The sequence below is a fragment of the Diadema antillarum genome, unplaced genomic scaffold (genome assembly GCF_040938485.1).
Source record: "Diadema antillarum isolate AM-2024a unplaced genomic scaffold, OU_Dant_1.0 seq00000103_RagTag, whole genome shotgun sequence".
NCBI lineage: Eukaryota > Metazoa > Echinodermata > Echinoidea > Diadematoida > Diadematidae > Diadema > Diadema antillarum.
In genome coordinates this window covers 1,841,907-1,855,568 of record NW_027271190.1, presented here as the reverse complement: position 1 = coordinate 1,855,568, position 13,662 = coordinate 1,841,907, and the positions used below count along the sequence as shown (strand labels likewise).

Sequence of the window (13,662 nt, the reverse complement as noted above, 5' to 3'; positions counted from 1 at the left end):
AAATCCGACAACTTTTTTTTTCTACAAAAACGGCTTAATTTACTGAATTTGCTACTTCAATCCGCTAATCAATTACAATTACCTCTGAGGAAAACGATTATCAAAATATTGTGTCTTCTTCGTTGTAAATATAAAGAAGGAGGAAAAGCCAATAGCATTAACAACAATGGGGACCGAAAGGACCAAATGGCGTCCAAGACGGATTTCGACATCAAAAGGTCGGTGTGGGCCTCGCTGAGAAATATCCTAGCTGATGCGAACCTGTCACCAGCGATGACCAACCCGTACGATGCTGGAGGCCACCTGAGGAAAGGTGTGACGCCGTACACGAAGAAGTCCGCGGAAATAGCTGCCAACCATCCCCTTAATATCATGGTGAGCTACTGCACTATATCATCTCTTTATCGCAGAGTGCAAACAGAAGACCACTTAATTATAGTATGTATACGTCTCACTCCAGTAAAAAAAAAAAAATCATTGACAGTGAAGCGTCTTAAAAATTTGCGAATGAAATAGAATCCATAGACTATTCGAAAGATTCAATGCCTTAATTCCGTCTTTCAATTCTCCGCCGTTTTACTTTAGTTCTGGAATTTGCGGGAAAGAGCTCAAAGATCCTTAAAATAGAAGATTATGGTTTCCCGAGAATGCTGCACGTATTTTTTGAACCGTTCAGATTAATGCCCCCTTGATTAAAAAAAAGAAGCTTTTCAGCCTCCAAATAAGGTGAAGTGGGATTAGCCTTAACCAACGAGTTCCATGTTCCGTGCCGAGATGATAACAAGTAAAGATTGAAAGCGCTAATTCAAGACCAATTTATAAAGTTGCCGTCCAAAAACAACTTCGTCTAATCAAAGACTTTTCACAGGTATATCCACCTGGTAAAGGTTGTGTATTAGAAATGAAAAGTTTCCACCCCTGTTTCCATCAAGGTCTCTGCTCAGCGCACCAGGCTCCTTGCCCACCCCTTGGTGTCCAACCTCCTCAGTCACAAGCTTAGGAGAGTGGGATGGCGCTTCTTCTTGGGCTCCCTGCTCTTCTACCTCATCTTCGTCTTCATGCTCACGGGTTACATCATCGTCGTTCCGCCCACTTACTACTTCCCCAACGTCACCTCGGGAGACACGTGGCTCCAGGACGGCACGGAGCGTTGGGTGGCGGCGTTCCCCGGGGAAACACTCCCCTTTTTCGGCAAAACCGGCGTCCCTATCATAATCACACTTGTGATTCTCAACGTCATCCGCGAAGTAAGTTTTTGACAGAACGAGTTTCTGAAAAGAATTTTCTACCTACAAGACTTTTTTTTTTGAGAGAGAGAGAGAGAGGTGCATTTTTTATTGGTGAAGGTGTCTTTGGGACTTTGGACATGTAAGATTTTGCATTGTTTTCATTATATGTACCTGAATCTAATGGTAGATTTTAAAGAGTGTAATGAAATGAACCCACATCAACAAAAAAAGAAAACAAAAACAATTGGCAACAGTCATATTCTGACATTTCGTCGAAACAGACTATATCAGAGTACATGAACGTTCCATATGATTGTAAAAATATAAACATTGCTATATTAATATTATATACTAATGTATTAATGTAATGGGTCTCAGCTCAGGTTCTTAAAAGAGAGCCAATTTATGATGGCAAAAAATAATTACTGTAGACTCCTCCAGAGGCGTACATGAGGGACGTCGTAATAATTCCTCATTTTTCCCCTTGATTTTGCTTTTTCTTTAAATCAAAATGAATTTGCTTGCTTCGTATAAATTATCTTTTATGTGTGTGTGTGTGTGTGTGTGTGTGTGTGAGAGAGAGAGAGAGAGAGAATTCAGTTTCGTGTCGCTTTTGCTGCTTTTGATCAAACTTGAGTAAATACCAAAACATTTCTCTCCTATCTGTTACCCTTTCTCCTTGAAAAGCTCATTCAGCTGCGCTTTCAACGCCTCTCGTACCTCAATCTTGGCAATGCCATGGAGTGGACCCTCTACCTTTTAGCCTTATTACTCGTTCTGCCGCTGAATAATACCCCTTTCCCGCTGAAGAAAATCTTCCCCGGGGGCACCTGGGGGCACCCGGGGAACCCCGCAGTGTGAAAGGTCACTCGGTTGAAACCTAGGGGAAGCCTAGGTGAAACACCGATGAAATTTTGGGCAATTTTTACCCGAGAAGCGTCCTGGGTAAACTCCGATAGTTCAACGGGAAATCACCCGGTGGTTCACCGAGAGCGCCCAGCGTGAAAGGTTGTCTCGGTGAAACACCGGGGAAAATATGCAGATTATGTCAAAGGTCATGTTTTGTTTCTGGTCATGCACACGTTTTCAGCTAGCTAGCGCGCACTCGACCTCCCAAATCCACACGTACAGGGTACTAGTAATTCGTGTTTGTAAACATACACTCGACACTACATACTGTATGTCGTTTCGTGTGCAATGTGGCGTTCACAGTGCGACGGCATTGTTTTGCATCGTGCTGTGCATTGTATTGTTTAATTAGCACGCCGTGTATACATACACAAAGCTGATATAGGTTTACAGTGTACTTGATCGATTTGATGCGTCCTCCCTCTTCGTCTTCCTCTGGTGTCTAGCTCTTAACTCTTCCAGTAAAGTCTGATACAGTCCGCCTCTTGCTTGATTTTTTCGTATTTTGTGCTTTTCTCGTCAAGTGCTGGGCTTACAGTGTGCAGGAGAAATCCGTTGACGTTTTGTGCTGTTGAAATTTGAGGGAATTTTGCAAATGGCTGGAGTGTGGACCAAAGACGAAGAGAGAGTACGTATAGCGAGGCAGCAGTGAACGAAGAACTGAGCGGGACGTCGGCTGACGCTGCCGCGTACGAGTCCCTCCTCCGAAAACTTGCTGAACATGGGATCGAAAAAACCAAATCGCAGATGCACAACAAACTCAAGTACATAAGATCACCCACGTTGCGAGCAGAAAACCCGTCTAGGGGAAAGTTTCACCGAGAGCAGTGTGAAACGACGGCACTGAAACTTTCACCGAGAGGTTCCCCGGTGACTTCACCGGGGAACCTCTCGGTGGTTCATCGAGACGGGCAGCGGGAAAGGGGTACTCTGCACGCATGTATACGACCCACGACTATACGACTGAGAGATTATGGATCTAAAATGAATCACAGCAGCCGAAGAATAAACACGCTTGTTTAATTCAGATCCTAAGTTTGTCAGTCGAATATATTCGAGAGTCATAAAGCGTGCGGCGGGCTTAAGATGAAAAAAAAAAAACAACTACAGACGGTAAATCTGGATGGTGAGAATGTCATGGCCCTGATGCACGAAAAGAAACGTACAGTTGTATCTCAACAAGAAATAATTCTCGAACGTAGTAATCGGTATTTGTAATGTTTTTTTTTTTAACCCTTTGACTGCTTTGGATGCCGATTGGTACAGTAGACGACATGACATTGCATAAAGTCCCCGACACAGAAAGGGTTTAATCAAACTTGACACTCATGATGCAAGTTATGAATAGTCCCAGAGGAGTAAGTAAACTGTACTCACCGTGACAGTCGAGCTGAAATAAAATCAAAAGTTACCGAGGAATTTTCTCGATTTTAACCTGTTGAGGACGAGTCCCGAGTATACTCGGGCAAGTGTCTATGGGAAATGCGTGTTGTAGCAAAACCAGTTCTTTAGATAAAGAGATTGAAATAAAATCAGCATATAAAATAACGCTTAGGTTAACGAGAATTGTTGATAAAGAGACGCAAATGGAAAGCTTGCTTTCAAAAGGCGCTAAATCCATTGAAAATGATGGATATAGCGCCTTTTGGAAACTGATTCTTCAAATATTGTTATCATGGTAAATGTCGTTCGGCGTCCTGAATGACGCCAGAATACCATGGATAGGTGATTATCTTTAATGGTGAAAACGTTATCACTTATCCGGTCTCTTTCAGCAATTAATTGGCAAACTTGACCTTTATATGTGATTGTTGGTGCAAACTAGCCTGTCTCGTTTAGAAGAAGACTCAACTTAACTTGTTCTGGTTCAGACCTCCCTCCCCTCTTTTTGCTATATCTGTGTACGATTGGTGTAGGCCTGGCAGTGGCAGTGTGGGACGCTTGCCGTGTTCCTTGCTTGGATCAACCTCATTCTCTTCATACGGCGGGTTCCGATACTTGGGATCTACGTGATTATGTTCCTAGGTGAGAAAGGAGCCATTATATGAAACTGGATACGAGTTCTTGATTATTTCTTTCCGTAATTTTGTTTTGATTATCATAGAGCTTTAACGGGTACCACCCCCCCAAACAATTACAAGAGCTTTAATAAAACGAATTTACAGAATTTGATGACGTGTATAAGAAGTCTAAATGTTTCAAAATGATTGAAGAATTAAAGAATTCACGTTGGTCCAATGATGAATTGAGTATGTGCGTTAAGCTTTGAATTACATTCGAACCATCTCGCAAGCATGTTTCAATAATTTGATAGGTTATGATTATTGAATTATATAGCTCTTTAAAGGGACTGTACAGTACTGGTTGAGGTGGGAATTCATGTTTTTAACATTCCTAAGTGAGATAATGAGAAACCTCTTTCGAAATATGAAAGAGCATGTAATTTTAAGAAGGATTCAACGTTTATTTGATAAAAATTGGTTTTCAAATGGCTGAGATATCCTAAAAAGTGATAATTGGATTATAGGCGACAGGCCACGCCTTTTATTGGGATCTCTTTGTTTCACCTTGTTTTTGGCTATCTCAGCCATTTCAAAACCGATTTTCATCAAATAAACTTTTGCTACCCCTTAGAATTGCATGCTCTTTGACATCTCATAGAGTGGTTTCTGAATATCTCACAAAAAGTTAAAAGCTAAATCCTCACCTCAACCAGAACTGTACACACCCTGTAATGACAGAAATAATGTAAACAAGAAAATGTGATTTGAACAGAGTAAACAACAATAATTGAAACCTGACAGTGACGATATATCAATATTTTGACTTTTTTACTTTTCAGACATTGTTCGTTCCTTCTTGAAGTTCCTCCCGATACTTCTTCTCTTCCTCGCGGCTTTCACCCTCGCCTTCTACGCTCTCCTAATGAACCAGGTACAGTAACCACAACAATTAACATGATCAACACTAGGAGCAAAACGGGACACCACTCACTAAAACCACCACCCCAGTTAGAGTTTATCAAAATTTGGAAAACGGGACTTGGAAAACATGCTAAACTTCGATACCAGCGACTGTTCTTTGTAAGTTCTCATTAACAGTGACAAAGGACCGTAACGGTAAAAGTGCATGATCCAAAATTTACTGTGTACTGGTGTATGTCACACAAAATGTTTATTCAAGATAAAATATTTCAATAACTGATTTTCACCAAAGCCTGCCTCATCACCAAATAAAAACGGCGACATATACATAGTATTCTAAAGATTGTCAGTGAATGCAAAAATTCGAACATTGGAGTCGCAAATAATTTGCTGTCTGAAACAGTGGTTATGGGTAAACACACCTCAGGAAGAAAATCATTCAAGATGGAGTTTCATGCACCTAACCACGAAGGCAAAGCAGCAGAACGACGATAAGCGCCTGCCGGGAAAATTGACACAGTCAATGATAGTCTGCACATTATTGACTCGTGTAAACCATTGTAAACAGGACGTTCTCAAGCTAGACCGGAATAGCATTCTTGGTCGCAGCAACGTAACGTCACCTGTTGTCAAGATTGTGCATGCAAAGGAAAGAATATCTTACTAGAAATAACGTGTCACTATAACAATAACTTTCCTGAAGATGGTAACATAACCTTTTGAGAATGGTGGTTAGAGACATTTACATTAAATTTGTCGTAACTCTCCTTTTAAGAATGTGTGCAGTCTTCCCTGAAAGAGATATCGATTCCTTTCTGTACATTCATGACATGACGTACCCTTGTCATCCGATGGGGACTTCTTTTATCAAGACAATATCTGTCTTTTGTACCGCTGCAGGAACCGTTCCATCGTGTTGAATATTCTTTGGCCAAGACCATTGTTATGATGGTCGGCGAGCTGGATTTCTCGGACATCTTCCACAGTCAGAACTACCTGAATACGGAAAACACTCTTGCGGATGGAAGGGAAGACTACTTCTTGACTTTCGTTTTCTACCGGAGAACTACCTACATCATGTTAACCGTCTTTCTCGTTGTCATGTCCATTCTCATGATGAATCTACTGTTAAGTTTCAAAGTGCTGACTTGCCTTCTTGGAAATCCATTAAAACACACAAATTTATTAAACTTGCTCCGTGGTAAAGGCATAGATGTCACTAGGAGGAAACCGCTGGCATAATGTAATTCAACCTTTAATGTTTACAGACAATATTGCTGAGGCCTTTGAAAGGAAATTGGCTTTTAGATTTATCCGAATCTTTTGATTGTGTCAGTCATCAAATATACTTATTCGAGAAATGTAACAGTATGGGATACGAGGTATCATTTTAGATCGGTTTGTGGTATATCTTCAAAACGGAAATTTGTGACTATTGTTTTTCTTAATATGTTATTGATTATCTCTGCTGATGATACAAATTTGTTTTTGTGAAGGAGAAATATAGATATTGAATGGAAGAACGTATCTATCTGGTTTGTAGTTAACAAATTGAACCTTCATCTTGCTGTTTCATGAATATCATTTTTTTTTAATCAACTCAGGAATGAAAATATTGCTGTAAACAAAAACGTCAACAGAACTTTTTCTAGTCGTGTACCAGAATTTGACACAATATGTAATATATATACATATATATATATAATATATATATATATATATATATATTTGAATCGTCTTTCAGGTCGGTCTTGCAGTTGATGATATTCACGCCATCCAAGAGAAGGCAGAGTTACATCGTCTTAAAATGCAGGTAACTTATTTCTCAACGAAAGGAAAAGTGCACCGAAATCAGTGAAACACTTAATAAAAGTTTGAAAAAAGTCATCCAAACCCTTCAAACGCATGGAGAATAAATGCCCTAAAATATCCCAGTACCAAATCAATGCGATTAAAAAAAAATACATGAACACTTAAAAAAAACCCACAGCAATTAAACCCACAGTAGCCGTTTTTTTTCTACAAGTTCAGGAAAAAATACATTCATTTTCATACAAATACCCATCAAAACTTTTATGGCGATAGATACTTAGATAATCATTTCATTTGGCCTGAACACAAACTTTGGTAATAAAAAAAAAATCATCAAATAATGAAACCTCCTGACAACTATCACGGTCACCTAAAGGAACATATTATACGAACGAAATACAAATAATGGTGCAAAAATAATTGTCAGTCGTTGGAACAATACTAAAACCATCGCTTATATCAATGATGACAACTACATTGATATAGCGCTTCATACAACGTTTCAAAGCGTATTGAACGATTGCAACAAATTTAAACACACATCACAGAAACAATTGCAATTTCTGGATCTAACTTTACTTTTTTTTTTCATAGAGAGCACTGCAAAACAACGAAACTTTCGAGTAAACAGGGTTAATAATCGATAGACCGACTTTTCGTAATCTGTCATTGTTTCACCAACAGGTGGAGATGGTACTGGAAGTACAGCAGACTCTCCCGATCTGCATGTGGAGGCGGGCAGTCATCCAGCGTCAACGTGTCTACATCAACAAGGGACGCCTGATGGCGAGGCTGCGAAAATGGCGTAGCGTCTTCAATTGGATCATGCGCGACTTGATGAATGCCTCCAGGATCTGTTGCAAGAATGACACAAGAGTGAGTCAAGCAGCAACACACGCACACACACACACACACACACACACACACGGTCATCCCACGAGACCCAGGACTCATACAACCCACAAATTCCACATTGAAAACAGGTCCATGAGTCATACAGCTCACGAGTCATACAGCCCATGAGTTCGACACTAGGTAAAAACAGCCTAAAGTTCGACAGATACAACACGGGGCTTAATAAGTCGGTCTCGAGGGCCTTGTTTGCTTAGTGTCGAACTCTTGGGCTGTGTGACTCGTGAGCTGTATAACTCGTGGGCTGTATAACTCATGGGCTCTATGCCTCGTGGGCTGTGTGACTCGTGAGTGTCGGTCTCGTGACGTGCACCCCCCCCCCCCCACACACACACATTAACCGCGATATATTACAACAAATTGGTAATTTTGTCGAGACATGCGTGTCGAAAATATGCCATCTACACCTCAATTTCAGTCCAAATTCAAATCAAAATTAAAAGTCATTTCGTTTTAGAGAAGAACAAAAGTTAACGAGGTTAACGAATGGGATGACAATATAGTGAGATCAATTGGCAATCTACTCTTTTCAAGCAAAAGCGCGTGACATAACAATGAGAATTGATTTTTAACACATATTTAGCAAGAAATGTGAGTGAAATCAGTTGACAATCTTAAATTCTTCACTGTTCTTTTAAAATCAATATTGCTGACGTAACAATGAATGGTAAATTTAAAAGATCTTTAGCAATAAATGAAGGAGGTCGAAAAAAAGATACAAGAGAGATCGACCTCCAATATGATAATCCTATATACATTGCTACCTCTTTGAAACTCAATAAAATATGCGAAGGACAAAGTTATTCTTTTAAAGTAATTTGAAAGAAGGGAGTCGCCTAAGAATTTTATTTGGTCTCATTTCCAACATGGTCCATCCGAAATCATTATTTTTTTGACAAAAAGAAAAAGAAATCATGGTGGATCTTCGAAAATTAGAAAAAAAATGTGTTTTTTGTGTGACTTTATTGGTCACACTCCTATTAGTTTATTTATCTAAATACACATCATAAGTTGCCTAACACATACAACTGAAATGGATAGATAATGACGATCAATTGTTTTAATGTGTACAGGACCATGTGTATAACCACATATTAACGTGAAATGCATACCTATAGCTCCCTGCTCTAATGTTTACTTTTGTAAATTACATTTTTAAAGATCAAAGACAAATCTCTTACTCACAAATACTGTTCAAATACGAATGAAATGCATGTTAGCGGCCAATAGTCCAAATACAAACAAGCACTCATGTCCAGAAACATTATTTCCTATGTCTTCTTTTTTACATTTACAGCGGTACAATATACGTCTAGATATGTCATTAATTCTTTACGTTTCCAGTTTCTAGGAGAATATTCGAAATAATTTCTTTCTGATATTCAGGTAGGCCTATATCGACAATTTACCCTAACATTATCAGGACCACGTCTTTTCATTCAAGGGTGACTTCATGCAAGAAACAGTCACAGCCGATCAGCTTCTCACCAACATGAAATATCGTCTGAAAAAGATCGATAACAAAGTGGAGACCATTGTTGGGTGCGTGAATGGGTGACGATGGCCGACGAGCTATCGCAAGTGCGATCGGAGCAGAAGAAGCTGGAGAATCGGTTCGATCAAATGGAGAAGAAGATGGACTCACTGCTCGAACGCAGTGAGATGAAGTTGGTCGGAGGAGAAAGTCTAACATCGTTCTGAAATGGCTTCGATTACCATGTCCCTTAGGGAGTTTCCAAGGATTATAACACTTGGTGTTTATTAATTTTGTTATGTGCATGTGTATGTGTACAGCGTATGTGCTTATGTGCTTTCATTCGTGTTTGTTTTTATGTAGAATTTTATTACGCCTATCCAAGCATTTTAGAGTCTCCTGTAATGCGAACTAGCTTATCAAACTATTATTAATGAACACGTCAATTCGAATGCGTACAATCTTCATGAGGAATTACGACCTTTACCATCCCTCATAAAGAACTTAGTGGGTACTCCTCAGATATAGGGGTAGTCTTCAAAGGTTCCATGTTGTAGCCATGTTTTTCTCTGTCCAATAATATACAAATAATAGTATAATACACAGGTGAGAGTGCGTTAGTGGAGATGTAGCGCACTCGAGGGTATTTACAATTGTGAAACATGTTGCACTACGTTGTATATACCCGAGAGTGAGCTAACGTCACGAACGCAAACCTGTGTATTATTTGATTTATAAAATGGGTCAAAAACTAACAACATTTTTCATGTACCTTTGTGGGTCAATACCAGTCAGCTACATGTAGCACTCGCTCAAAAGTCAAGATGTCCGAAGATGTTCGTCCCAAACATTTACGCACGTCGCACTCGGAAATCCCGCACATTTAAGTACGTATAAGAGTATTGTACGCCACATGTTATGCACAAGAAAGGCCGGCTGCTGGCAGCCCGAACTAGAAGTTGTTTACAGGATTGACAGCGTGTATAGTAGCGCGCGACTCACTTGTAACAACTGATTGAGTGTGCACTGCTAGTGTAAACATTGTGACGTCAGTGACTTTACGCTTTTTTGCACGGCCGTGCATGTTAGTAAGAAATTAATGCACGCACACGTGACTCATTTCAGCGCTTCCAATTGGCTACATTCTTGAACCCATTTCATAAAATACAAATAGTGAATGGTCACGAGTGTGAAATCTTGTTCCATTGCATGAGTAAAGAAAATGCACTATTTGTTTCATACAACACCTAGAACGTTAACAGATGTGGTCTACACAGATTCTTGAATTCAGCAGAGAAATGGCAACCATTTTCCGTGAAAGACGTATTAGTAGCTGCACCGTCACTGTCACCATGTACGTATACTTACGCAAGTCCAATCAATTGAAGATCTTTTACAAAAAGAAATGACAAAGGTACAGCATTGTAAGCGCGCTTGTAATTGTTGAGTTCGCTCGGCAATAGTGTGTTTATTGTGACATCAGAGCCGTGCAATGGAACAAAAACTATGAGTCAATTGTGAGTTTAACATGGGAGTCAATAGAAATTGGCGACGCCAGCCATGCGCTATCCATCTTTGCTCAAGCAAAATTGCACGGCTGACAGCCACATCGTGAGATGGTACTTTTAGGAGCGTGATGGGCAATCGACCAATTGGATAGTTACATTCTTTTTAGGTGTTGTATAAAGAAGGAATATTGATGTTTATATCGTTGTTTTTTAATGGTATGTATTGATTTTCTTGTGTTAATCATCTTTAACATTATTTTGTTATCTTATTGTATGATCTCATGACATATCATGTACTGGACTTCATATGTAAATGTGCATGTATTGATATTAATTGATGATAATCAATAAGGGATTTTTGACGTGTACGTCCTAAAGTCCTAAAGTCCTGAAGTCAAATCGTAATTTCCTGACGCAAGGACATACATTTATTACACTATAGATCAGATTGCAATCGGAGCAGAACAAATCAACTCCATCAAATTTTCATCCCCTGCAAGTCCATGACTACGTTTGAATGTGGGTAAGGTCATGTAAACAATCATTGGGCAACATGAAACTAGTCTGCGTCACGTCACCGGACGTTGCCTCCTTTTGTGCATGGAAATTGAGCAGATTTTTTATACTGTATTTAGCATACACGTATTCTTTCAATGTGTAACTTTACAATATGTTTGTCAAACCATGTTTCTTTTTAAGCGATGAAACGAAAATGGTATGGTTTTTTATATTTAGTAATGTTATATAATATTCTTTTCATCCATATATACTTGTATCAAAATCTCCTAAGGTAGCTAAATAATTATGTAGCATGATAACGTTACTCGTTAAAATGGTAATGGGAATGTTAGAACTGAATGGATCAACTACTCAGTATAACAATGCTTTATATTTATTTATTTATTTATTTATTTATTTATTGAAACATATTTATACAGGATAAAAACGATCAGCTAAAAGCTGTTTTACATCGAAGTCCTGTGTAAAAACAATGCATTTTCCTGCACAGGGGATACATGTATATACTATAAAAGAGAGACCATCAAAAAGCGAAAAAAAAAATCATTTTCAACAGATTTAGAACAAAAAGGACTGCCGGACTGGGATACAAATGCACAATTCGTTAAGAAAAATATGAAAAATGCTAAGTTTTGGAGTATATTCTGCCCACTATTCACACCAAACAGAATCAATACACACAAGACTGAAACACGCAGTTTTCAGCAACCCCATTTATACAACATCAGACACTCGGTCAAGCCTACAGTTCACACACGGCACACTCACTTACACACATATGATCAGAAGATTTACGGAAACCAATATAGCACATGTGGCAGGATTTTTTTTTTCATCTGTATAGATCGTAATGTTATCATGCAAATGATGTCCTTTGTCAATGTGAATTAATCCCGGTGTAGAGGGATAGAAAAGTATTTAGATGCTTCTTGAGGGATTGTAATGAACTTAAGAAAGATTGTCTATAACACAATTTGAGCTTTGTGTACACAGCTTTTGAGGATTCAAAGCTCTCAAAGATCTCTTCTCAAAGATACAGGTCTGTGCTTTTTGTAAACATATCTAACCAATGTCAATATAAAATTTCATAATTATTATTTTACAGATTCTCTCTCTAGAATTTCGCTTAACTTGCACCAGAAAAAAAGTATACTTGAAACTTATTTTGGTATGCATGTTTGATATATTTTATGGTAAATCTATACTATACAAGGGTATGGCTTGGCGTAGTATGCATATAATATATAGTATCCAGATGTGGTATGGTATCGTATGGTATATGCTTGGAACATGGTACGTACCTCTCCCCGTGTGTCAAATAAACAATACAGAATGTTAAAGAAACAAATCAACACTGTATATTCAATTCAATTCAAACTTTATTTCATTTTTCGAAAAGAACATAAACGTTTCGCTTTCTTTGGTAACAGATAATAAGGTTGCATATAATCAAAACAGAGTAAATTGAGAAAACATAATTGTGGGACCTTGGAGTAACAAATAATGTTGTAATGAAAATTGACTGGAGTGATATAAACGATATAACATTACCCAAAATATCAAAAAATGGAGAGACCCACTAAAAAGGCAATGCTTGTAGAATGTGGGCCCCTCAACGCACTTCAAAAAACGAATTAGATGTGTAATATTTCAGTGACAAACTTGGCCAAGACGTTAAAAAAAAAAGCTCATGGTCGGAAAAAAATCTTTAAAAGTTTATAAAATTGAATAAAGGAAATAAATAAACAACCAAGCATAACAATATAGGAAAAAAACCGATTTACGTCGAAAAGTCAAGGTAAACAAATTTCTATCCGCTATAGATTTGACTGATTGTTAATTTTCAATTTTGAAATTTCGATCGCTGGTTACACTTAAACTAATGTAGGTAAGTTTTTTCATCCTTTTACCGACTGAAATCTTGAGTTGTTGTTGTTGTTGTTGTTTTCAAAATTGTGTGCACATTGTTTTTGTGAAGTCATTATATGCAATGAGTTTTTACAATCCAAAGTCAAAGAACCTGATTTCAAAAGTTGTCCAATAAAGGCCCCTTGACATCCAGTTCCGGTCCTGTGTCTATGACCCCTGATGATATTATTTGGTGTTTAACATTCAAAATTTAGAAATAATTCTTAATTGAAATATTCTTTGAAGCATTTCAACTTTCGGTTTTCTGCACCAATAAACGTCATCCTTCAAAAGATGTTTCTTGCCTTTCGTGGCTTCATCACCGTGAAGTCGGCCGGAATGAATTATGGTCTGCATCTCAACATGATAAGGTGCACCCGTTCCAGGTTTACAAGATCAGTCACCGACAGCAAAAATTCGTTTTATTTTGTTTATAACGCATTTCTTCATTTCAATTTTTCACATGT

At 38.4% G+C, this 13,662-nt stretch overlaps 1 protein-coding gene across 1 annotated transcript in view; it reads left to right on the top strand.

The window, feature by feature from the left end:
• The window catches only part of LOC139726890 (uncharacterized), a 34,322-nt gene extending 24,978 nt beyond the window's left edge, over positions 1-9,344 (top strand). The window contains exons 14-23 of the mRNA XM_071637884.1: positions 137-375; positions 933-1,247; positions 1,917-2,055; positions 2,952-2,965; positions 4,055-4,163; positions 4,981-5,072; positions 5,963-6,202; positions 6,807-6,875; positions 7,559-7,750; positions 9,231-9,344. Of these exons, the coding sequence (XP_071493985.1) occupies positions 137-375; positions 933-1,247; positions 1,917-2,055; positions 2,952-2,965; positions 4,055-4,163; positions 4,981-5,072; positions 5,963-6,202; positions 6,807-6,875; positions 7,559-7,750; positions 9,231-9,344 (1,523 nt within the window). The remainder of the gene's footprint in view (positions 1-136; positions 376-932; positions 1,248-1,916; positions 2,056-2,951; positions 2,966-4,054; positions 4,164-4,980; positions 5,073-5,962; positions 6,203-6,806; positions 6,876-7,558; positions 7,751-9,230) is intronic.
• Positions 9,345-13,662: the final 4,318 nt, after the last annotated feature.